At 44.3% G+C, this 26,689-nt stretch overlaps 1 protein-coding gene across 2 annotated transcripts in view; it reads right to left on the reverse strand.

Annotated features, from left to right (window-relative positions):
- The window catches only part of SOS2 (SOS Ras/Rho guanine nucleotide exchange factor 2), a 330,826-nt gene that overhangs the window by 35,648 nt on the left and 268,489 nt on the right, over nucleotides 1–26,689 (reverse strand). For both annotated transcript variants that reach the window (XM_030214043.1, XM_030214042.1), the window contains one exon: nucleotides 11,825–11,942. In XM_030214043.1, the coding sequence (XP_030069903.1) occupies nucleotides 11,825–11,942 (118 nt within the window). The remainder of the gene's footprint in view (nucleotides 1–11,824; nucleotides 11,943–26,689) is intronic.

Below are 26,689 nucleotides of genomic sequence, written 5' to 3' on the forward strand. Positions count from 1 at the left end.
CTCAACCCCCAAGCAGTGATATGGTATGGAGAGATGGAACGGAGAAATTTAAAACCACTTGACTGAACTGGTCTGGCATGTATGATATGCAAGTGGCATTTGTTTAGGACCCATTTTCAGAACAGCATAATAAATAAATAATGTACTTGTTCTCCTATAAAATGCTGTTACCAAAAGGACTTTAATAGTTACAATATATAAATGTTGATGCATTTAGAACAAAAGGCCTGTTCTAAACAAAAAGATAGTGCCAAAATGTTTCATCTGGATCCAAGATAGCATGATTTGAAGCTATGAGTTTAGTCTTCCTGCATCGTTTTGACTTTCAATTTGCCATGGGTAAACAGAAAGGCAAAACGAAAGGGTGCACCCCTAGAAGTCATGTCATCTAAACTGGCAGCTACTGATAAAGAGGATTCTAGGGTAGGACTGGTTTATGAAGGGGTTTCTTGGGTAGGATCAGAGGTTCATTGCTATGGGAGAGATTGGAACAGCTTCATGGTTCTACTCAATTTTAAAATAACTCTTTATTTAACTGATTTACAAAACACAGCATAAAACAAATGCATGAACATTAAAACACAGTATCAAAGAATGTCAGACAGTTCACCATAACTGTCAGTTTCCCTAAACAGGCACTCAGACTAGAACATCCTCCTCGCTGACACCCAATCCATAAGTCTAGAAACTTCCCCACAGCCTATCGTACTTTGCTCTGTCCTCTTTTAACAAAAAACATAGCTTTTCCAAAGTAGGAATATCTTGGATTGCTGGCGCCAGGTTCCCAGCTGCAGAGAATTTCACAAAATGTGCAGCAAGAAGTAACAGCGAAAACATAGGTGTACGAAACCCTGGCACAGAAGAATCCATCCAGGAGACACAAAGTGGGGAGCAGGATAGAAAAAGGGCAACCCCCACCTGGAGGGTCCATCTCCAGCACTGCTCAGGCCTGCCTGCACCTAGGCATGTGATCCACTAGCACCCTCCTCCCACCGACTGGGTCAGGCTTGCCTCTGGGCGAGCCTCCCACTCAAGTTATTCCCCAGTGATTTCTAAGGACACTGGAGCCACACTCCCAGGGGTCCCACAGTTCCTAGAAAGCACCCACAGTCCCCAACCACAAACCACCAGGATTCTTAGTCAGTCCAGGACAACACAGCTAATAAACTAATGGGTTTATTATCAGAAAAGTAGAACAGTGAACAATATAAAACAGGTGGAAAAACAACAAGCAATAACCGGTAACTGAATAAGGATCAATATTAAAGCTATCTAAACACTTTGTTACTAGGTGGGTAGCACCTGGGGAATTCCAGGAAAATAAATGCTCACAGGTTTTGAACAGGGTCTCAGGGCAGAGATGTACCTCTGCACTCCAGGGAAATTCCAGAAACTCCTGGCTGGAATTTGAAAATCAGAGCCCATAACACAAACTTTGAAAGCATCTGGCCAATGGCACTGCAGGTTACCTTCCCAAACGGCTAAAACTGAAAAAGAAAACAGCCTTCTCTGCAACAGCTTTAAAACAGAAAACAAACACCACCTGTTGGCCAAACAAGACAAATACACTGCATGAAAACAATTCAATTCACAGATTTGAAAACCCCCTGTTTCGCCACACCCACTGAACCAGATCTACACACAGCTTTGCGTAAACTGACTGCCTGTCTAATAGCAACCCAGGAATGAGCAAAAAATAAAAAACACAACGACAACAACAAACTCGGACGGAACACAAGTAAAACAGAGATTCTGTCAAAATACCCTTTAGGAAGTAGGAGCTCCCCCTAAAATCACAGATCAGGAATCTTAATATACCTTGAACCATCACTTACTTAGATTCCACAAATTCAAACAACTTTTAAAAATTGTTTCAATCACCTGCAGCAACTATGAAATCTCTCTCCATATATTGAAAAGATGAGTCTGACCACAGTGGTTCACGCCATAACACCACCACAACTGGACTACTGCAATGCCCTGCACACAGGACAAACCAAAAAGAGCTTGCACCAGCTCCAAATAATTCAGAATGCTGAAGCATGACTGGTACAATGGTCACTTTGTTGGGGGCTTGACTTGAATGCTTGGCATACTACTATGACTTTTAGTGCAATGAATGTTCAGATCCATGGTTTTGCTGAATGTTGTATCCTTGCCTGGGGAGGACTTGGTCAACTTTCAAAAGGATGGTAAACATAACTCTTGTTGAGCTTTATGTAACAAAGAACTCTAATCAAAATATGTTGAATAAGGAAGTTTTGGTTTTGTACGCAACTAAACATCAAAAGACTTTACAATCAATGCAAGTGACTCCTATGATATCCTGTTGCAGGTCTTTTCCAGATTAGAATCGGTTGTTATTGGAACTCCAACCTAATGTTTTGGTCAAATTTGAGGGACTAATTCAGCAGTATAGCCACAGTTTGCTCAATTTTCCTTAGAAACAACTGTGACTTCAGTTCAAGACTGTCCCACTTTAGTTAAGTCAGAAATTAGTTTTTGATATAACATGGAAACCACTGAAAACTCTCTAAAGTAAAGAAATACAAGGCTGCTTAATTTTCCTCAAATGGCTACAGTTGCTCCACAACATAGTAACTATATGAAAGAGAGAAACAACAGCTGTTCCACCTACAGTTACTGCAAATGCCTTCTAAGCCTAAGTCTCAATGAGTGAATGACAGTGGCATTGTTAAAAGAGATCATAGGAAGGAATAATTTGGAAATTGAGGCTTCTAAAACAGACTTATATAGGAATCTGCTATCTGAAAATATGGATTCCGTTACATTAGTAGTATTTTTTCCTTTGGAAATCAGATTATGATTGTATTTTAAGACACTTCTTTCTTAGGAGGATAAAATGGGTTTTTTTTTTTGGATATAAGGATCTATTGAGATGTTATCTGGGAGACTCAGATTTAGAAGAGGAAAGTTTTGGCTTTAAATTCTAAGAGCACTGTTTACTAACATGCGGTACAGTTATTAGCTCGTGCATAAAATTAGCGTGCGCTGTGTAGATGCCCATAGGAATATTGTGAGTGCCTACACAGCATGTGCTAATGGTTTGAGTGCGCTAAAAATGCTAATGCGCCTCTAGCGCAGCTTAGTAAACAGGGCCATATGATTACTGCTATAAGTGTTCTTTTTTTTTTATATATATACTATCCATGTCAAAATAAAGTATTTTATCAGCAAAAGGGGTATATTTTCTTTGATTCAGTTCAGCTGATTTTTTTTTTCTTATTGGCACATGCACAGGAACTTTAGATAAAAAATGATTCTGATTTATCTTTGGAATGTTATCAATAGAAATCAAACAAAATAAAACATGGAAAAGAAAATAAGATGATACCTTTTTTATTGGCCATAACTTAATACATTTCTTGATTAGCTTTCGAAGGTTGCCCTTCTTTGTCAGATCGGAAATAAGCAAATGTGCTAGCAGATAGTATATATAAGAGAAATTTGGAATTTCTTTCAGATAGGCCAGATATATTGTCAAAGTAGCTGCTTGATGTGTGATGATTTCTTTTTGATGACTGTACTCTTTGTTGGATCCCTTAGTTGAGGGCTTAAACCTTTCTCTATGTAACTATGTTTAATTAAAGACACTAATGAAAATTAAATAAAAAGAAAAAAAAGACAGACAGACCTCCTAGAAGTCCTACCTGAAACCCTTACTTACTTTCATTATTTGTCAAATGTTATGAAGTTCAATATCTCCGAAAAGAGACTCACCATCTATAAAGGGACAGTCTTTACCTCACAGGCCTTTCAGAGAGTTAATTCTTCCTAAGAAGGCCATTTCTTGTCACTTCTGGTCCCTTCAGGACCAGTACTAAATTTTGGGCCTGTTCTTTCACAACAAATACTACCTTTTGTCCTAAAAGTATAGTTATTTTTAAATTAGTCTACAAGTAGTACACAGGAGCATTAAGAAGAAATTTCTTGCTATACAGTATACCAGAAAGTTATTGCTCTGGGCACACTTTTGCACTACATAGTAACATAGTAGATGACGGCAGAAAAAGACCTGCACGGGCCATCCAGTCTGCCCAACAAGATAAACTCATATGTGCCACTTTTTGTGTATACCTTACCTTGATTTGTACCTGTCTTTTTCAGGGCACAGACCGTATAAGTCTACCCAGAACTATCCCAGCCCCCAATCACCAGCCCCGCCTCCCACCACTGGCTCTGGCACAGACCGTATAAGTCTGCCCAGCGCTGTCCCCGCCTCCCACTACCGGCTCTTGCCACCCAATCTCAGCTAAATTCCTGAGGATCCATTCCTTCTGAACAGGATTCCTTTATGTTTATCCCACGCATGTTTGAATTCCGTTACCGTTTTCATCTCCACCACCTCCCGCAGAAGGGCATTCCAAGCATCCACTACTCTCTCTGTGAAAAAATACTTCCTGACATTTTTCTTGAGTCTGCCCCCCTTCAATCTCATTTCATGTCCTCTTGTTCTACCACCTTTGCATCTCCGGAAAAGGTTCGTTTGCGGATTAATATGTTTCAAATATTTGAACGTCTGTATCATATCAACCCTGTTTCTCCTTTCCTCCAGAGTATACATGTTCAGGTCAGCAAGTCTCTCCTCATACGTCTTGTAACGCAAATCCCATACCATTCTTGTAGCTTTTCTTTGCACCGCTTCAATTCTTTTTACATCCTTAGCAAGATACGGCCTCCAAAACTGAACACAATACTCTAGGTGGGGCCTCACCAACGACTTATACAGGGGCATTAAAACCTCTTTTCTTCTGCTGGTCACACCTCTCTCTATACAGCCTAACAACCTTCTAGCTACGGCCACCGCCTTGCCACACTGTTTCGTCGCCTTCAAATCCTCAGATACTATCACCCCAAGATCCCTATCCCCTATCAGACTCTCATCGCCTAACACATACGTCTCCCGTGGATTTCTATTCCCTAAGAGCATCACTTTGCATTTCTTCACATTGAATTTTAATTGCCAAACCTTAGACCATTCTTCTAGATTCCTCAGATCCTTTTTCAAGTTTTCCACTCCCTCCAGGGTGTCCACTCTGTTACAGATCTTAGTATTATCCGCAAATAGGCAAACTTTACCTTCTAACCCTTCGGCAACGTCACTCACAAATATATTGAACAGAATCAGCCCCAGTACCGATCCTTGAGGCACTCCACTACTCACCTTTCCCTCCTCCGAGCGAATTCCATTAACCACCACCTTCTGGCGTCTGTCCGTCAACCAGTTCCTAATCCAGTTCACCACTTCGGGTCCTATCTTCAGCCCGTCCAGTTTATTTAAAAGCCTCCTGTGGGGAACCGTGTCAAAAGCTTTGCTGAAATCTAAGTAGATTCCATCTATAGCGCTTCCCTGATTCAATTCTCCTGTCACCCAATCAAAGAATTCAATGAGATTCGTTTGGCACGATTTCCCTTTGGTAAAACCATGTTATCTCGGATCTTGCAACTTATTGGCTTCCAGGAAATTCACTAGTCTTTCCTTCAGCATTAGTTTCCTTTTTGGTATATGCCAAAATTGAATGATGTTAACAGTGGTTGGGGACAAGGGATTTGAGTCATAAGAACAGCCATACTGGGTCAGACCAAAGGTTCATCTAGCCCAGCATCCTGTCTCCAACAGTGGCCAATACAGGTCACAAGCACCTGGCAGAAACCCAAACAGTAGCAACATTCCATGTCAAACCTTTTTTAAACCCAGATACGCTAACCGCTATTACCACATCCTCTGGCAAAGAGTTCCAGAGCTTAATTATTCATTGAGTGAAAAAATATTTCCTCCTATTTGTTTTAAAAGTATTTCCATGTAACTTCATTGAGTGCCCCCTAGTCTTTGTACTTTTTGAAAGAGTAAAAAAAATCAATTCACTTCTACTCCTTCTACATCACTCAGGACAGAAGCATAGCCAGGTTGAGACGTCCGGGGAAGTGCGGAACGGACTGTGCAGGCACGCACAAGGTCTGCGTAAAAAAATAGGTGCCGTCAGAAGTCTGCTTCAGAAAGCATCCGCTCCCCTGGCGAACCACCTAGCTACACCACTGACTCAGAATTTTGTAGAACTCAATCATATCTCTCCTCAGTCATCTCTTTTCCAAGCTGAAGAGCCCCGACCTCTATAGCCTTTCCTCATACGAGAGGAGTTCCATCCCCTTTATCATTTTGATCACTCCTCTTTGAACCTTTTTCTAATTCTGCTATATCTTTTATGAGATATGGTGACCAGAACTGAATGCAATATTCAAGGTGAGGTTGCACCATGAAGCAATACCTAGGCATTATAGTGTTCATGGTCTTAGTTACAATCCCTTTCCTAATGATTCCTAGCATCCTGTTTGCTTTTTTGGCCACTGCCACACACTGGGTAGAAGATTTCAGTGTGTTGTCTACAACACCTAGATCTTTTTCTTTGGTGCTGACTCCCAAGGTGGACCCTAGTCTTAGGTAACTATGATTCAGATTATTCTTACCAATATGAATCAGTCTGCATTTGTCAACATTAAAGTTCATCTGCCATTTGGATGCCCAGTCTTCCTGCAATTTTTTCAAAGTCCATATGTGTTTTAACAATCTTGAATAGTTTTGTCTCATCTGCAAATTTAATCATCTCACTTGTTCCGATTTCCAGATCATTTATAAATATGTTAAACAGCACCAGTCCCAATTCCTGCGGCACTCCACTATTCACCCTCCTCCGTTCAGAGAAATGGCCATTTAACCCTACCCTCTGTTTTCTGACCAATTACTAATCCACAACAGAACATTGCCTCCTACCCCATGGGTTTTGAATTTTCTCAGGAGTCTCTCATGAGGAACTTTGTCAAAAGCTTTCTGAAAATCTAGATTCACTACATCAACCGGCTCACTTTTATCCATATGTTTACTTACGCCTTTAAAGAAACAAAGCAAATTGGTGAGGAAAGACTTCTTGTGGCTGAAACCATGCTGAGTCTGTCTCATTAAACCAACTTTGGCTTCTTCTCAATTTAAAACACTAGGCATGTCCTGAATCAATCTGGTCAGTGACCTGGTCAGCTGTGGGGTGGGAGTCCATTAGCCACACATAATGGAAACAGATGGTTTCATTTGCTTTACAGTTGCTCTCTGTTAAACAAACAAGAGATTTCAACCGCTACTTCATCTTTGAGAGACCTTTCTGGAGCCAAATAAAGAATGCATAAGGTAGGTTTTCTTTCATTTTATGAATAAAGAATTTAAGGTTTTCCTGGTAAGAATATACCCAGACCTCCGACTTATTTATTTGCAGGAAAGCTGTGATGTGGCCACATTGCTTGCAGTCCTCTATCAGTTGTGCTACAGCATTCTGAATTAGTTGGAGTTGGTGCACTTTTTTTGGTTTGACCAATGTACAGGGTGTTACAGTAGTCCAGCTGTGTTGCTATCAGAGCATAGACCACTGTGGTAAAATTCATTTTTTTTTTCAATATATGGAAAGAGATTTTGTAGTTGCCACAGGTGAGAGAAACAATTTTTAAAGGTTGTTTGAATTTGTGGGATCAATGTAAATGATGATTCTACCAGTATCCTAAGATACCTGACTTGTGATTATATGGGTAATTTCTTCTTCCCAAATGGTACTTTCAAGTCAAGTACCTGTCCACTTATATTAGGAACCTAGAGAATCTCTGTTTTACTTGGTTTCAGGAAGAGTTTGTTTGGGGGGGGGGGGCAGGGGCGTAGCTATGGGTGAGCCTGGGTGGGCCCAGGCCCACACAATTTCAGCTCTGGCCCACCCACCCAAGCGCACAGACACTGCCCGCCCACTTTTCCTCCAAGCCCGCGCCAGCACCAGCTCCCATTGCCGGCCACTGCTGCTTTTCCTATTGAGCAGCAGGGCCGGCGCTACAAAAAGAAGAAGCGCTCAGCTGACTGAGCTGAGCGCTAATGACAAAAAAAGTTGAAAAAAAAAAAAGCACGGCACCTCCGCAGGCAGTCTTGAGGCATTGACTGCTGGCTCTGCAGGCTCCTCCCGTCTCTTACATCACTGCCCCTGCGTCGCTCCAGGGGCAGTGACGTAAGAGACAGGAGGAGCCTGCAGAGCCAGCAGCCAATGCCTCAAGGCTGCCTACGGAGGTGCCGTGCTTTTTTTTTCTTCAACTTTTTTTGTCGTTAGCGCTCAGCTCAGTCAGCTGAGCACTTCTTTTTGTAGCGCCGGCCCTGCTGCTCAATAGGAAAAGCAGCAGTGGCCGGTAATGGGAGCTAGGGTTGGCGCTGGCGGGCCTGAATTGGGAGAGGGAAAAAGCAGATGGAAGGATGGGGAGAGAAAGAGGGAAAAAGCAGATGGAAGGATGGGGAGAGAATGAGGGAAAAACAGATGGAAGGATGGGGAGAGAAAGATGGAAAACGGATGGATGGGGAGAGAGACACTGGATGGAAGGATGGGGAGAGAGACACTGGATGGAAGGATGGGGAGAGAAAGAGCGGAGATGGATGAAAGGATGCAGAGAGAAAGGGGAGAGACTAGAAGGATGTGGAGAGAGAAGGGACACTGAACAGAAAAGGGTAGAGAGATAGAGAGACACTGGTTAGAAGGAGGTAGAGACAGACATTAGATGGAAGGATCAGGAGAGAGGGTAGATGGGTGGAAGGATGGGGAGAGAAAGAGGGAGACGCTGGATGGAAGGGTAGGGAGAAAGAGCGAAGACGCTGGATGGAAGGGTAGGGAGAAAGAGGTGACGCTGGATGGAAGAATGCAGAAAGAAAGAGGGGAGACTACTGGAAGGATGGGGAGAGAGAGGGGAGACACTGGAAGGATGGGGAGAGAAAGAAGAGAGCTGCTGGATGGAAAAGGAGAGTAGTGAAAGACTGGAGAATAAGAGGAAGGGGCATGGGGAGAACAAGGGTGAGAAAAAGATGAAAAGCCATAAGTAGATGAAGGAAATTAAAGAATGGATAGTAAGAATGAATTAAATCTGGACAGAGAGAGAGAGAGGCAGAAAAATATTGAAGAAAGCAAAGAAAAGGAGAGAAAAATGAGAAATGGCCAGGAAACCGTGGCAGAAGAGTTAAGCGAAAACGAAGGAAAGCAGAATCTAGAGACTGGGAGCAACAAAATGAGAAAAAGTAAATGGCCATACAACAAAGGTAAAGAAAATAAATTTATTTTTAATTTAGGATAAAGTAATATGGTACCTTTGTTAATAAAGTTTCAGAGACCAATACTTCCTTCCTTAGGTCAGGAGAGGATACCGTAACAGCATTATACTGACCTTAGGCAGGAGGTTTTGGCCTCTGAAAGCTCATTGAAAAGGGTGTTAGGCTATTAAATAAATTGTCTGAAATCTGATGCACTGAAAAGCAGCACTTTACCCTGTGTGACAAATGCATCTGATTAGTGTGACTAAATTTTGCTGGGGGAGGGGGGTAGAGAGAAAAGTTTGTGTCCACCCACTTTGGGTTCAGGCCCACCCAAAATTGGCAGTCTGGCTACGCCACTGGGGGGGGGGGGGGTAGATCTGGTTCAATGGGTATGAATAGCTGCATATCACTGGAACAGATACAGAATTTTGAGCTAGATATTAAAAATAGGTAATAGTATGGATCCCTGTGGTACCCCTCAGTTTAATGCCCAAGATGACATGCTGTTGCTGTTTGACAAAAAGGACTTGAACCATGCAAAAACTGTTCCACTGAGACCTATTTCTGCCAGCCATATAAGCACGATATCACAATCCACAGTCTCGAAGGCTTCTGAGAAATCCAGCAACATTAGTATTAAGGCAGATCCCCACTGTTCACACATGCAGATAGCGCATTAGAGACAACTGTGACATTATGGGCATTTATAAAATACGTTAGTGATCAGCGGTTTTGTGTTTTTTCTGTCCATATTATATATTGTGCCGGTTTTTGCTCCAGATAAAGCCTTTGAGGCGAAACGGATGGCTCCGTTGAGCACTGAGTTTGTCCCATAAGATAAGTGTTTATAGTCATTGCACCCTGCGTCACTATCTTAACTGTGAAAAAGCAAGAAATTGAAAAATCAACAGTAATTGTAATTGAGCACTATATATTAGTAAGAATTTATGCATGCTGTATATGAGTTTGTGTGTATAATATAAAGAAGGGGTTTTGGGACCGATGATGTTGGTATAACTGTGAGGTTCTTTCATGGTTTCCTCATTGAGATCCATGAGAGCCACTGAGGTCCCTTTCCCCTAACATAAATCAAGTGCTTTAGATATATATGTGGTGATATGTTTTTGGCAGATTATTCAAAGGAATCTTAAGAGTTAGTATTGCTACTGTGTTTTGATTTCCTTTTTTCCATCTATTTGAATTTATAATGGTTTCTATGGAGAACATCAAGGACAGATATAAGAACCATCTCCGTTTCATACCCAAGTCTGACACCAGATAGTCAGTTTCTTTCATTTAGTCAGTCAGTCCTTTCTATACGTTTCCTAGGAAAGGGGTGTTAGAAACTGGTCAGTAATTTTCAAATTTGTCCTAGTCATGGGAGCTATTTTTCAGTAGGGACTACACCAGAGCCCCTTTTTAGTAATGTTGGCAGCTGCCTTTTCACAAAAGATGAGTTAACAATATGACCCCACTTCAGTGGGAACACTTCTATCAATGTATACTGCACTATTTAAAAACTTAAAATAAGGAAAGCATTTGCTGTTCAATATCATGTGACGAGTATCAACTGGGCTTCAACATGGGGTCCTTTTAATAAGGTGCGTTGAAAAATGGGCTGCGCTAGTGTAGGCGTGTGTTTTGGGCACATGCAGATCCATTTTTCAGCATGCCTGTAAAAAAGCCTTTTTAAAATTTTTGCCGAAAATGGACATGCAGCAAAATAAAAATTGGCGCCCATCCATTTTAGGTCTGAGACCTTACTGCCACCCATTGACTCAGTGGTCAGGTCTCATGTGGTAATCATGCGGTAATCGTCTACGTATGTAGAATGATGATTATAGCCCGGTTTTCGCCACATGCAGGAAAATAAAAATTATTTTCCTGCGTGCGTAGCAGACACGGGTAAAAAATGAAATTACTGCCCGGGCCATGCGGTAGCCAGGCAGCAACTCCAAATTGACACACTTAGGACGCACAGCTTAGTAAAAGGGCCCCTATATTTTTTGAGATGCTATTCAATTATTGGAATATTTTTCTCCTCCTGAATCCCAGAGATAGGTCAAGCTAGATTCCATTTCATATGAGGAATTAGATTCATTGCTTTGGTATCTAATCTCTCTGCAGTAATCACTTTTTCTTCATTCCATGGAACAGCTTGTGGCTACTGTTACTCCAGTTCTGTAGCTTTTTCCTTTCTGTTTTATTGTTTCTCCCATCTCTTTATTTCTGCTCCCATTGTCCTTACTGTGCTTTCTGAGGTGGTTATGAAATATTAAGGGATTTTTGATGGTATTATGGAATTTGTGTATAACCTCTTGCATTGTGTCTGTGTGAAGGCACATATTTTTGAAAAACTGAATAACTTAAAAGTTGAAAAATGAAATGTAGATGGAGAAAGGGAGATGCACAGAAAAGAAGAACATGTGGTGTTTGATATGATATAGCCAACCAGAATATTGTTCCATAAATACCAGACTGAGGCAAGCTCATATTATTCCCCCACACAGTACTACACTTAAACTAAACGGCATATTACCATGAGTTTCTTTAACAACAAATTGACCAGACTTTGGTTCAACAGCAAGCAAATTAAAAAAACCCCAAAAACAACCCTAAATGAAAGGGAACTGTGCAATGCTTGCAAGCAACTCCTTTGACATATAACCTCCAGCCAACAGCATCTCTAATGAACAGTAAGAGGCTTACCAAAGAAAGGCACACAGGGTGGATTGATAGACTTGAGTTTTGCCAAGTATTTTTTGAAGTGGTCTTGACTTAGTTCGACTGCTTCATCCAAAATCTTCCTCCTTCTCTCCTGCAGAGACTGCGGAAAAACCACAAAGCTTAATTAAACTGGTGGGCCCAAACCAAAATAGAATGATACTTCAGAGACTTTGTCAATGAGATAGGCAACTGCCTATGAAGTGACAAACTAAGTGTTCAGATATGTTTTAGACCAGCCATTCCCAATCCAGTCCACAGGGCACACTTAGTCCCATCAGGTTTTCAGGATATCCACAATGAATATGCATGAGATAGATTTGCATGCAACTGAGGCAGTGTATGCAAATTAAATTCATGAATATTAATGGAAGATATCCTGAAAACCTGATAGCACTAGGTGTAACCCAAGGACTGGGTTGGAGATGGCTGTTCTTGACATACAATTTCATTAAGAACTTTGTATCCTATAGTACTACTGCCTGCGCATTTCAGCTGGAAAGCAACACTTCAAACATCATGTGCGCAGTTACAAGATCTAGCCACTGTTAGAAGACAGCTGGTGACAGCCAGATTTCACCTCGTGTGGGAATCAGAGGTTTTGGAAACAGCCAGAACTGAGATAGGAATGTGAGCCAAACAACAGGGAGAGAGCCATGAAAGGGAAGTAAATGGATTCCCAGAGAACATGTGTGTCTTTCAATGCTATGGTGCCCTTGGCAACATATACTATTAATATATTCCATGATAATGCTTGCTGTCCTAAGCACAATGCTGGAAATAAAAGTTGTATAAAATCACTACATGCCATAATTTTATTCTATAAATCAATTATATATATATATATATATATATATATATATATATATATATATATATATATATATATATATATATATATATATATATATACAGTGGGGGAAATAAGTATTTGATCCCTTGCTGATTTTGTAAGTTTGCCCACTGACAAAGACATGAGCAGCCCATAATTGAAGGGTAGGTTATTGGTAACAGTGAGAGATAGCACATCACAAATTAAATCCGGAAAATCACATTGTGGAAAGTATATGAATTTATTTGCATTCTGCAGAGGGAAATAAGTATTTGATCCCCCACCAACCAGTAAGAGATCTGGCCCCTACAGACCAGGTAGATGCTCCAAATCAACTCGTTACCTGCATGACAGACAGCTGTCGGCAATGGTCACCTGTATGAAAGACACCTGTCCACAGACTCAGTGAATCAGTCAGACTCTAACCTCTACAAAATGGCCAAGAGCAAGGAGCTGTCTAAGGATGTCAGGGACAAGATCATACACCTGCACAAGGCTGGAATGGGCTACAAAACCATCAGTAAGACGCTGGGCGAGAAGGAGACAACTGTTGGTGCTATAGTAAGAAAATGGAAGAAGTACAAAATGACTGTCAATCGACAAAGATCTGGGGCTCCACGCAAAATCTCACCTCGTGGGGTATCCTTGATCATGAGGAAGGTTAGAAATCAGCCTACAACTACAAGGGGGGAACTTGTCAATGATCTCAAGGCAGCTGGGACCACTGTCACCACGAAAACCATTGGTAACACATTACGACATAACGGATTGCAATCCTGCAGTGCCCGCAAGGTCCCCCTGCTCCGGAAGGCACATGTGACGGCCCGTCTGAAGTTTGCCAGTGAACACCTGGATGATGCCGAGAGTGATTGGGAGAAGGTGCTGTGGTCAGATGAGACAAAAATTGAGCTCTTTGGCATGAACTCAACTCGCCGTGTTTGGAGGAAGAGAAATGCTGCCTATGACCCAAAGAACACCGTCCCCACTGTCAAGCATGGAGGTGGAAATGTTATGTTTTGGGGGTGTTTCTCTGCTAAGGGCACAGGACTACTTCACCGCATCAATGGGAGAATGGATGGGGCCATGTACCGTACAATTCTGAGTGACAACCTCCTTCCCTCCGCCAGGGCCTTAAAAATGGGTCGTGGCTGGGTCTTCCAGCACGACAATGACCCAAAACATACAGCCAAGGCAACAAAGGAGTGGCTCAGGAAGAAGCACATTAGGGTCATGGAGTGGCCTAGCCAGTCACCAGACCTTAATCCCATTGAAAACTTATGGAGGGAGCTGAAGCTGCGAGTTGCCAAGCGACAGCCCAGAACTCTTAATGATTTAGAGATGATCTGCAAAGAGGAGTGGACCAAAATTCCTCCTGACATGTGTGCAAACCTCATCATCAACTACAGAAGACGTCTGACCGCTGTGCTTGCCAACAAGGGTTTTGCCACCAAGTATTAGGTCTTGTTTGCCAGAGGGATCAAATACTTATTTCCCTCTGCAGAATGCAAATAAATTCATATACTTTCCACAATGTGATTTTCCGGATTTAATTTGTGATGTGCTATCTCTCACTGTTACCAATAACCTACCCTTCAATTATGGGCTGCTCATGTCTTTGTCAGTGGGCAAACTTACAAAATCAGCAAGGGATCAAATACTTATTTCCCCCACTGTATATATATATATATATAAATATATATATATATATATATATATAAAACTATAAATCTATTTATTTTTTAATTTACTTTTCCTGTGAAGTCATTGGTGGGATGAATAGCTCCTAAGTAATTAAGGTGCCTTTTTACAAAGGCGTGCTGAAAAATGGCCTGCATTAGTGTAGATGCGTGTTTTGGGTGTGCACAGAATCATTTTCCAGCGCACCTGTAAAAAATGCATTAAAAAAATTTTTTTCCCGAAAATGGACGTGTGGCAAAATTAAAATTGCTGCGCGTCCATTTTGGGTCTGAGACCTTACTGCCAGCCATTGACCTAGCGGTAAGGTCTTGCATGGTAACCTGGCGGTAATGGTCTACATGCGTAGAATGACAATTACCACCCGCATGCCAGAAAATAAAAATACTTTCCAGCGCACCTAAGCAGACACATGTCAAAAATGAAAATACCGCAAGGGCCACGCGGTAGCCGGGCAGTAACTCAAAACTGACATATGTTGGGTGCACGTAGGCGCCTACGTGGCATAGTAAAAGGGCCCCTTAAAGCCTGTTCACAATACTTGTGTTCAATTAGCTTACAACCTGCATTTAAGGGCTAAAAAAGGAGAACAATTTCAAAATCTTAAACAGTTTACAGATATGTTTTGCAGTGATGGATGTCTTTTCTTAAGATGTTGGCGAGAAAAGCTGCACTGGCTCCCAATCAAAGAAAGGATCATCTTCAAAATCTGCACCCTGGTCCACAAAATTATTTTCGGCATAGTCCCAGGATGCATGACAGACCTTATAGACCTACCAACCAGGAACAGAACTGGATCATCACGAACATACCTAAACCTCCACTACCCAAATTGAAAAGGACTCAAATACAAAACAACCCATGCATCTAGCTTCTCCTACATAAGCGCACAACTATGGAATGCACTCCCAAAAGCTGTGAAAACAATCCATGACCACCTAAACTTCAGGAAATCACTAAAAACCAACCTCTTCAAAAAGGCTTACTCCACCGATCCAACATAAATCCCCACACCCGGCAACACAGCAAAACCAATAATCGTACTGGACAATATACTATCTTCCCTCCCTTCGACCTTCATGGTGCCTGAAACGCACCTACCTTATTCGACTACAACATAACCTTGTATTTGTTCTCAACCGGACTTGGCGAATGCCTTTACGGTATTGTGTAAGCCACATTGAGCCTGCAAATAGGTGGGAAAATGTGGGGTACAAATGTAACAAATAAATAAATAAATAAGATATTCGAGGTAAAGGATCCTGAAGGACTTCTGCTGTAAGCAGGTAAAGCATCCAAAGCTACTAATTCATGTGCATTATACACAGCATGGCTCAAAGACTACCTCACTATGATCTCCTTTCCACTCTCGGTCTCCAATAAATGGGAAGGCAAGATGCTCAACACATATGGAGAAATTATTTATTATCTGGTCCTTTTCTTTTTTTTCAGTTCTATCAAACTAGTCCAGAACCTGTGGGTTATGTCCGTCAACCAACTGATGGAGACAGAGAACATAGTTCTGTGTGATTTGCTCCTTGAAAGGTACTAAGCGGTCTCAAACACTTGATGACTGACAAAGCAATGGACTCTGCGAGAAATCCATGCAAAGCTGACTGTTATCAAGAAACCCCAAGACTATACCAAAGGGGATAGAATCATGCATGAATTAGATGGAAGCTGAACCTCGCTGATCCAAGAAGAGTGAAACAGAAATGGAAGACATGAACAAATCTGTCACTGAGAGTAGCCTGTACTGACCTCCCCCATAGGACACAGAACTGAAAAGTCTAGCGTCTGACAATTCTATCATACATGGAGTGCCTTCCTTTGAGGTTTTTTGTTTGTTTAGTTGAGCATTCTGCACAACCTACAGCATGTGAATCCAAAACACAGAAAGATGTAAAGAGTGAGAACAACAGAATAGAGTCTGAAGGATAATCTTCAAAAGTAAGGGCTGAAGATACAGTGAAGAAAGCAATAATCTTCAAAAGTAAGGACTGAACATAGAGTGAAGGAAGCGATTTCTTTTTCTTTCTTATTTTATTTTATAAATAACCCAAGAAAGAGCACCATAGCCTCAGAAGAACATGATTACTAGTTGCTTACAGCTTCCAAATTACTAAATAAAGCCATCATGCAGGAATCAAGAGACTGAAATATACTTGCTACATCTAGAGCTTACAGCAAGTCATAATTAATTCTGGGGTATCGACAGTCCAGAAGGGAGTAAGAAGCAGCAATAAGGTATAAACAAGGGGAACTGTGGAGGTACTGCTCAGCACTAGAATAAGCTCCAAAGACTCAACTAGTGGATGAGACAATGGAACAAGAAGGAGGGATTTAAATTTGGTAGGAACTGGGCACCATTCTAGGGAAGGGGGAGCCTATTCCAAAAGGATGGACTCTACTTTAACTGGGATGGAACCAGGCTGCTGGCAGTAACAAATAGGAGATAGAGCAGCTTTTAAATCAGAATGGGGAGGGAAGCCGAAAGTCGCTCAGAAGCGCATGGTTCAGAGTGAGGTATCCTTGAAGGATACTATTATAACAGGGAATTTAGGAAATCCCAAAAGAGAGGTTTCAACAAAGGTGAAAGAAAGCCAGGGGTTATTAAGAACAGAACACAGCAAAAGTTGCAAATCCTTGTCAGCTTCTAAACACCTTGTAGATGAAAGGAAAAAACACACTTTGAATGAAGTGTCTGTAAACAAATACTAGAAGCCTATAGCACTAAATGAACCTGGTGGAAGAAGTACAACCAGCGGGACACTGTTATCACAGTATAGCAAAGATACATACCTGTAGCAGGTATTCTCCGAGGACAGCAGGCTGATTGTTCTCACGTGTGGGTTGCCGTCTACGGCAGCCCAAGAAACTTCAAATTTTTTCACAGCAAAATTTAAAAAGTTGTGCCAGAGCCTTCTAGCGCGCGAACAGAGCGCACGCGCAGACAACTTCCCACCCGTTGCATGAGCGTTCCCGCTCAGTTTAATCAAAAAGCAAATAATAAACAAACAACAACTCCAAAGGGGAGGTGGGTGGGTTTGTGAAAACAATCAGCTTGCTGTCCTCAGAGAATACCTGCTACAGGTATGTATCTTTACTTTCTCTGAGGACAAGCAGGCTGCTTGTTCTCACGTGTGGGGTATCCCTAGCAACCAGGCTCACTCAAAACAATAAACATTTGTCAATTGGGCCGCGTAATGGCGAGGAGATAACATAGATTGACCTGAAAAACCATAAACAACTGAGAGTGCAGCCTGGAACAGAACAAAAATGGATCTAGGAGGGTGGAGCTGGATTCTAAACCACGAACAGATTCTGCAGCACCGAGTGCCCAAACCGACTGTCACGATGGGTATCCTGCTAAAGGCAGTAGTGAGATGTGAATGTGTGGATTGATGACCACGTTGCAACCTTGCAAATCTCTTCAATGGAGGCTGACTTTAAGTGAGCCACTGACGTAAACATGGCTCTTGTGAGCCGTGACATGGCCCTCCAGAGTCAGCCCAGCTTGGGCGTAAGTGAAGGATATGCAATCTGCTAGCCAATTGGAGATTGTGCGTTTTCCGATGGCGACTCCCCTCCTGTTGGGATCAAAAGAAACAAACAACTGGGCGGACTGTCTAAAGGGCTTTGTCCGCACCACGTAAAAGGCCAATGCTCTCTTGCAGTCCAAGGTGTGCAAACTGCTTTCACCAGGGCGGGTATGAGGACGGGGAAAGAATGTTGGCAAGACAATTGACTGCTTCAGATGGAACTCCGACACCACCTTTGGCAGGAACTTAGGGTGCGTGTGGAGGACCACTCTGTTGTGATTGAACGTGATATAAGGTGCATGCACTACCAAGGCCTGAAGCTCACTGACCCTACGAGCTAAAGTAACCGCCACCAAGAAAACGACCTTCCAGGTCAACTACTTCAGATGGCAGGAATTCAGTGGCTCAAAAGGAGCTTTCATCAGCTGGGTGAGAACTACGTTGAGATCCCATGACAATGGTGGAGGTTTGACAGAGGGTTTTGACAAAAGCAAACCTCTCATAAAGCAAACAACCAAAGGCCGTCCAGAGATAGGCTTACCCTCTACACAGCGATGATAAGCACTAATCGCACTAAGGTGAACTCATACAGAGTTGGTCTTGAGATCAGACTCTGACAAATGTAGAAGGTATTCAAGCAGGGTCTGTGTAGGATAAGAAAGAAGATCTAGGGCCTTGCTGTCACACCAGACAGCAAACCTCATCCATTTGAAAACGTAACACTTCTTCATGGAATCTTTTCTAGAAGCAAGACTTGGGAGACATCCTCTGAAAGACCCAAGGAGGTGAATTCTAAGCTCTCAACATCCAGGCCGTGAGAGCCAGAGACTGGAGGCTGGGATGTAGAAGCGACCCCTCATTCTGAGTGTTGGAAAACAGTCCAATCGCCACGGTTCTTCGGAGGACAACTCCAGAAAAAGAGGGAACCAAATCTGACACGGCCAGAAGGGTGGTATCAGGATCATGGTTCCGTAGTCTTGCTTGAGTTTCAGCAAAGTCTTCCCTACTAGAGGTATGGGAGGATACGCATACAGAGGGCCTGTCCCTCAATGCAGGAGAAAGGCATCTGACGCTATTCTGTCGTGGGCCTGAAGCCTGGAACAGAATTGAGGGACCTTGTGACTGATCTGAGTGGCAAAAAGATCCACCGAGGGGGTGCCCCACGCTCAGAAGATCTTACGGACTACGTCCATGTTCAGTGACCACTTGTGAGGTTGCATTATCCTGCTCAACCTGTCGGCCAGACTGTTGTTTACGCCTGCCAGATAAGTGGCTTGGAGGAACATGCCGTGATGGCGAGCCCAAAGCCATATCTGGACGGCTTCCTGTCACGTCTGTGGCCGTGACCACCCTCAGCCTTACCTTGTCTTTGTGCCGGCCTCTGTCTGTCTCTGGTTCTGTGTGCTGATACTTCACTAGACCTCACCTGTGTGGGCCATGCCTCTCTGAGGAGCCAGCATCTAAGATGGCTCTCGCTTGTTCTGTTCCAGCTTCCAAGATGGCTCCTGCTTATCCTTCCTGTGTGTTCACATCCTATGTGCTCCAAGCCTCTCTCTGGTGGGAGTATGTTCCCTGCTCCTGTCCTGCGCAGGTGACATCATCAGGGAGGGCCTTCATAAGGAAGTGCTGTGCTGGCATGCAGGGCCTTTGCATGATGTTATGCCTTTAGGCCAGGTCAGGTTAGTTAGTGCTCTGCTGCACTACTGCTTAGCCTTTCTCTGGGTTCTGGCCTAGCTTCTGTTTGTGTCTGTGGACTGCTAGTCCTTCCGTGGGGGGCTCTGCCCTGCTACTCTGTGTCTGTGGACTGGTAGTCTTTCCGTGGGGGGCTCTGCCCTGCTACTCTGTGTCTGTGGATTGCTTGTCCTTCTACTCCCTTGCTCTGTGTTTGGAGTCTGAAGCCTTCAGCCATTCTCCCTCTGTTTGTGGTGGGAGTCTGTAGCTTCAGCCTGACTCTGCTAGTTCCTGGTGTATTCTATTGTCTGCTGCCAGCCCTGACTCTGCTAGTCCCTGGTTTATTCTATTGTCTGCTGCCGGCCCCATAGACTCTGCTAGTTCCTGGTTACTCCTTCTGATTGCCTGACGAGTTTGACTCCTGCTTGTTCTTGACTATCCTCGCTTGCTGCCATCCCTGACCTCTGCCGGTTCCTGTCGAACCCTGCTTCTGTCTAGCTAGGGCGTTTACCCTGAGGGTTTATCCTGAACCCTGCCTAGCTAGGGCGTTTACCCTGAGTGCATATCCTGAACCCTGCTTGTCTATCCTGAGGGTCTATCCTGAACCCTGCTTCTGCCTAGCTAGGGCGTTTACCCTGAGGGTTATCCTGAACCCTGCCTCTGCCTAGCTAGGGCGTTTACCCTGAGTGTATATCCTGGACCCTGCATGTATATCCTGAGTGTATATCCTGAACCCTGCTTGTATATCCTGAGTGTACATCCTGAATCCTGTCTCTGTCTAGCTAGTGTGTATTTCCTGGGTGTTTATCCTGTATCCTACCTCTACCTAGCTAGTGGGTTTACCCTGTGGGTATTCCCTGAACCCCGTTCTGCCTAGCTTGCTGCATGCCCTAGTCCTTGCTCCTGTTACGTTTTTGTACGTCTTGTCTCCTTGGTCTGTCTTGTGTTTCTTGCTAGTGGCAGCGCAGCAGCTTTCAGTCTGAGTCTAGTAGTTAGTCTAGCTTCCTCGTGTTTCCCAGACCCAGGGTGGGTCCTCTGGATCTCCAGTTCTGGCCTCGTCCTGCAAGTCCTGCCGGCCACCCGCACGCTGGAGCTCAACTCCAGAGGAACAGTGGTCAAGTGCAGGTGAAGCTGTTCCTGTTCTGCCAGTTCCAGTTGCCTGCCTCAGTCCCGACTCCAGTCCAGAGGTCCAGCCCTGTCCTTCCGTGTATCCAGTTCCAGGGTGGTCTTGCCTGCCGCAGCCGCTCCTCGGCAGTGGTCCAAGGGCTCACGTATTCCGGTTCTGCCTCGAGGACCTGACAGAATGCAAAGGCCCTGACACTGACACAGAGGGCGAGATCTGGTGCCCCCCTGCTTGTTGGTGTAAAACATGGCAACCTGATTGTCTGAATTAAGATTACTTGGTTGGACAGCCGATCTCTGAAAGCCTTTAGAGCATTCCAGATCACTCTTTATTCCAGGAGGTTGATCTGTAGACCTTTTTCCTGAAAGGACCAGGCTCCCTGAGTGTGGAGCCCATCTACATGAGCTCCCCACCCCAGAAGAGATGCATCCATCGTCAGCACTCTTCGTGGCTGAGGAACTTGGAATGGTCATCCCATGGTCAAATTGAATCGAATAGTCCACCACTGAAGAGAATTCCGAAAGCCTTACATCCGCTAGATCCCCCGCAGCTTGAAACCACTGGGAAGCTAGGGTCCATTGAGCTGATCTCATATGTAGATGTGCCATGGGCGTGACATGAACTGTGAAGGCCATGTGCCCCAGAAGTCTCAACATCTGCCGAGCCGTGATCTGCCGAGATGCTCGAACCATGGACACCAGGGACAGAAGGTTGTCCGCCCTTGCCTCGGGAAGATAAGCTTGAGCTGTCTGAGTGTTCAACAGAGCTCTATTGAATTCCAATTTTTGGACTGGGGTGAGATGGGACGGGATAATTTATGACGAACCCCAGTAGCTCCAGCACCCGAATAGTCATTCACATGGACTGTAGAGCACCCTCCTTGGAGGTGCTCTTCACCAGCCAATCGTTGAGATAAGGAAACACACTCCCAGTCTGCGTAGCGACGCTGCGACTACAGTGAGGCATTTGGTAAACACTCTGGGTGCAGATGCCAGACCAAAAGGCAGTACACAGTACTGAAAGTGCTGTGTTCCCAGCCAAAATTGAAGATATTTCCTGTGAGCTGGAAGTATCGAGATGTGTGTGAAAGCATCCTTTAAGTCCAGAGAGCACAGCCAATCGTTTTCCTGAATCATGGGAAGAAGGGTGTCTCAGGAAAACCATCCTGAACTTTTCTCTGACAAGAAATTTGTTCAGGGCCCTTAGGTCTAGAATGGGACGCATCCCCCCTGTTTTCTTTTGCACAAGGAAGTACCTGGAATAGAATCCCAGCCCTTCTTCCCCTGGTGGAACGGGTTCGACCTCTTGGGCCTGTAGAAGGGCAGAGAGTTCCTCTGTAAGTACCTCCTTGTGCTGAGAGCTGCAGGACTGAGCTCCCGGTAGACAATTTGGAGGCTTGGATTCCAGATTGAGGGTGTATCCTAACCGGCCAATTTGAAGAACCCACCAGTCGGAGGTTATAAGAGGCCACCCTTTGGTGAAAAAACATTAACCTTCCCCCAACCGGCAAGTCGTCCGGTATGGACACGTTTACTGAGGCTATGCTGAACTGGAGACAGTCAAAAACAAGTCCCTTGCTTTTGCTGGGGAGCTGCAGTGGCCTTAGGCGCACGCTGTTGACGAGAACGAGCGCACTGGGACTGAGCCTGGGCAAACTGTCGAGAAGCAGGAGTGTACCTACGCCTAGCATAGGAATAGGGAGCACTCCTCTTCCCTCCAAAAAACCTCATAGATGAGGGGTAGTAGCAGAAGACATCTGGCGGGAGAGAATATCCATAGCATCATTGTGCTTCTTGAGCTGGTCAACTAGATCCTCTACTTCTAGATCCTCTACTTTCTCACCAAAAAGGTATCCCCCCTGGCAAGGAACATCCGCCATCCGCTGCTGGACCGAATGATCCAGGTCAGAGACACGCAGCCATGAGAGTCTGTGCATCACTATACCTTGGGCAGCGATCCTGGATGCTACATCAAAAGTGTCGAATGTACGCCTGGCCAGGAATTTTCGACACACCTTCTGCTGCCTGACCACCTGGTGAAAAGGCTCGGCCTGCTCCGGAGGGAGTGCCTCAACCAAGCTAGACAGTTGCCTCACTGAGTTCCACAAGTGGATGCTCGTGAAGAGCTGGTATGTCTGGATTTTGGCAGCGAGCATAGCAGCCTGATACGCCTTCCTCCCAAAAGAGTCCAAGGTTCTACATTCTCTGCCTAGGGGCGCCGAGGCATAATCCCTAGTACTCTTGGCTCTTTTGAGAGTGGAGTCCACCACCATGAAATTGTAAGGTAGCTGAGACCTCATAAATCCAGGCTCCCCTGGATCAGATACTGGGATTCAGTCTTTTTCGGGATCACGGGATTAGACAGAGGGAATGAGCAGTTTCGCATAAGATCTTCCTTAAGTACATTATGCAAAGGAGCCGTTGCAGCCTCTCTAGGCAGAGAAAGATAATCCAGGACCTCGAGCATCTCAGCCCTGGGCTCATCCTCAACCTCCACAGGGAAGGGAATAGCTGCAGCCATTTCCCGGACAAAGGAGGTGAAGGATAGACTCTCCGGTGGAGAAAGTCTCCTTTCTAGTGGATGGGAAGGTTCAGAAGGAATCCCATTGGACTCGTCAGAAGAAAAGTACCTGGGATCTTCCTCCCACGAACGCTCATCCTCAGTATTGGACAAGACATCCCTCAGAGCAGTCCGAAACTGAGCCTGCCTTGACGCCGAGGAACGACGTCCTCGATGGCGGTGCCGAGAAGTCGACGCCCGTCTGGATTCCGGTGAAGCTTCTTCCATCGACGTCAAAAGAGGAGTCGACCTGGGTGGCAGGTGGCACCGAGGTCGAAGACCTCACCACAGGCAAAGGGCCAGATGCCACTGCAGCAGACGGTACGGAAGGCACAAGCACCCCCGACACCGAAGCAGACTGGCGCAGCAACCCTTCCAGAAGCTCTGGAAGCAAGGCCCTGATGCGCTCTTCGAGAGCTGCCGTCGGACAAGACTGCGGGGTTGGTAAAAAAGTCGGTGGCAGAATCTGTCGAGGCTCGGGAGCAGGTATCGGGCTGCTAGACCGACACATCAGCACCTCCTGAATAGAGGGAGAGCAATCCTCTCGGTGCCGACGCTTCTTGGGTGCCAAATCCTTCAACGCCCCGGAGCTCCCTGTGCTGTGTGTCGAAGGAGAATGATGATGGTGCTTTTTCGTCTTCGCTCGAGGCCCGTCATCGAGACTCCTTGGTACCGATGAGGAAGACGTGGAATCCTCACGGCTCCTTGGGGACGGGTCCGACGAAGGTCGATCCCGGGGGGCCTACATAACAGGAGGCCTCAAGACAGATGGAGACCCACTCGATGCCTCACTGTTCCCAGCATGAGTTGGTCATTCCACAGCAATTACCTTCGATCCCTACATTGATGCGTCTCTCGATGTCGATGCTGCCGACCTCGGTACCGATGTCGAAGGACCAGACCGAGTCCCAAAAAGCTTTTCTCGTTCGTCTTCTTGAGACACTTGGGTCCACTTCTTCATGTGAAGACACAGGACTGCAAGTGGCTGGGCTATGGTCGGGCTCAAGGCACTGGATACACCAAGCGTGGGTATTGGTACCCGAGATGGTACGGTTGCACCGAGTACAACGTTTGAAGCTGCTGGGTGTCTTCGATGACATGGAAGGAAAAACGGCTTCGGTGAAATTAAACCACCTTCGGCTTATCTTTCCCGCTGCGGTTCAGGGTGCAGTCCCTATTCCTCTGCGGTGGTGTTGCCGGACCCGTGGACATCAAGGGCCCTGTCAGCATTGTCTGCCTACAGCTGCTGTTGTCTGCCTCTGGTGACCGCTGCCTCTCTCCTGGCCGCATGCTACTGCTGTTTCTTCAGCGCTTCGTGTGCGCTAACTGGGTACTGCTACAGTTCCCAATTGTGGATCGCCTTGCCGGGAACTGTTCGAGCCACTCTGCTCCGTCTGGATTTCCATCATCCATCTTGGTTCACCTGGATTTCCACCGTCCATCTTAGTATCTCTTCCCTTTCCCTTCTTACCCTGTTCTTTCTCCTCTATCTAATGTAATTGTAATTGATTTATCTGTGCATTGTAAGCCACTTTGAATCTGCTTCATGTGGAAAAAAGTGGGGTATAAATGTTCATAAATAAATAAACAAACAACGCGATCGTGCCAAAAAAGTAAAAGGCACAAAAGGGGGGAAAACCCGGCCGCATTGAAAAGAAAGAAAACTTAGAAAGTGGAAAAACCTAAGAAAAAAATACCAGGTTTTTAGTTTTTAAACCCCCCCCCCCCAAAAAAAAAAAAACCCGAATAACGATAAAAGAAAAGAAATATCAAAAGAATGGTCAAGACTCTCTTCCTGGGCCAGAGAAGCGAACAGGGAAAAACCTCTTCACCTCACCGCAGACAAGAAAAAACTGAGCGAGAACGCTCACATGACAGGCGGGAAGTCATCAGTGCATGCGTGGTGAGCGCGGTTCGCGCGCCAGAAGGCTCTGGCAAAACTTTTTAAATTTTGCTGTGAAAAAATCTGCCATTTCCTGGGCTGCCGTGGACGCCGACCCACATGTGAGAACAAGCAGCTTGCTTCTCCTCGGAGAAAAATTATAATGCAATGATAGGGTGGATCAAATTGGAGGGGGGTTGCACTGTACGTTACAGAGTGAATTGAGTCAAACAAAAAAAAAATTCTGCATGAAGTAGACAGCAAGGTGGAAACCTTATAGATAGAAATTCCATGTGTGAAGGGAAAGAATATACACGTAGAACTATACTACCATCTGCCAGGCCAGAATGATCAGACAGATGAATATATGTTAACAAATTCGAAAAGCTAGCAAATTTGTAAACAATAGAATAATGGGTGATTTCAATTACCAATCAAAATATACAAAACACCTATCTTCTAGTGTGTAAATAGAGAATAACCCAACAAAAGTGGAGAAAACAGACCTCCATCAATAAGAAACCATGTTCCATCAGCCAATAACAATTGGCAGGTACTTCCTTAATCCTTGGTCAGAAAAAAAACTCCACATTTATAAATATACAAAAACATATGTATTCTCCAAAAATCATACTAGGTAATATAAAGCAGTGGTTCAAATCAATACAAACGATATAAAGAAGTGTCCACTAAATTTCATTCAAAGCTTGTGTCCATAATAGCAGCACATATAAGAGTCTACACCAAAGTACTTAGCATATATATAAATCTTCACACTGTGTTTGCTATCAAACCTCCCAATGGGGGTTCCTTGTTTCAATGGCCGCTGCTTCAGGGGAAGACCACACAACTGCTGCCACGGCTACAAAGTAACTAACCGCCAAAAGACGCCATCATTTACACAATCCACAGGCCCTATGGGAACATCAACAATGTGATGATGATATCTTCCATTAATTCCACTAATCAAAAAAATGACTTCCATTCTATTGCAGCGTTCAAACTTCAAGGAATCACGGTTTGCAGGAAAAAAAAATCCATTACTGCTCTCTTTGTCGTAATCTCCGATGCAGATTGCCCTGGAGTTCAATAACTTTAATTTGTTCCAAAACCACACACCAGAAATCAATAAACTGATGTCATTTCTCTACACTGTGAGCCACCAAAGGTTCCAGCCTCTTTTCAGAATTGATACAGTACCTATGTTCAATTGTGTCTTTAAAGGGTGAGATATTTGCCCCATTAAACCATATTCAAATACCCCAATATTGATTGGTTAAATGCCACATCAGAGAGTGCTAGAGAGGTAAAATTCCTAGATGTAATAAATGACCACTGAAACTGGTCTAGGAACTGACAAGAGAGGGAGTTATTTTAGATCTAGTCCTTAGTGGAATGCATGACTTAGTATAAGAGGTAACTATTGGGTCCACTGGGAAACACTGATCATAACATGATCAAATCTGAGCTAAAATGTGGAGTGAAGTTACTAAGGAAATCTACTCTAGTGGCATTTCATTTTCAAAAAGGCGACTATGATAAAATG

This window comes from Microcaecilia unicolor, chromosome 9 (genome assembly GCF_901765095.1).
Source record: "Microcaecilia unicolor chromosome 9, aMicUni1.1, whole genome shotgun sequence".
Lineage (NCBI taxonomy): Eukaryota > Metazoa > Chordata > Amphibia > Gymnophiona > Siphonopidae > Microcaecilia > Microcaecilia unicolor.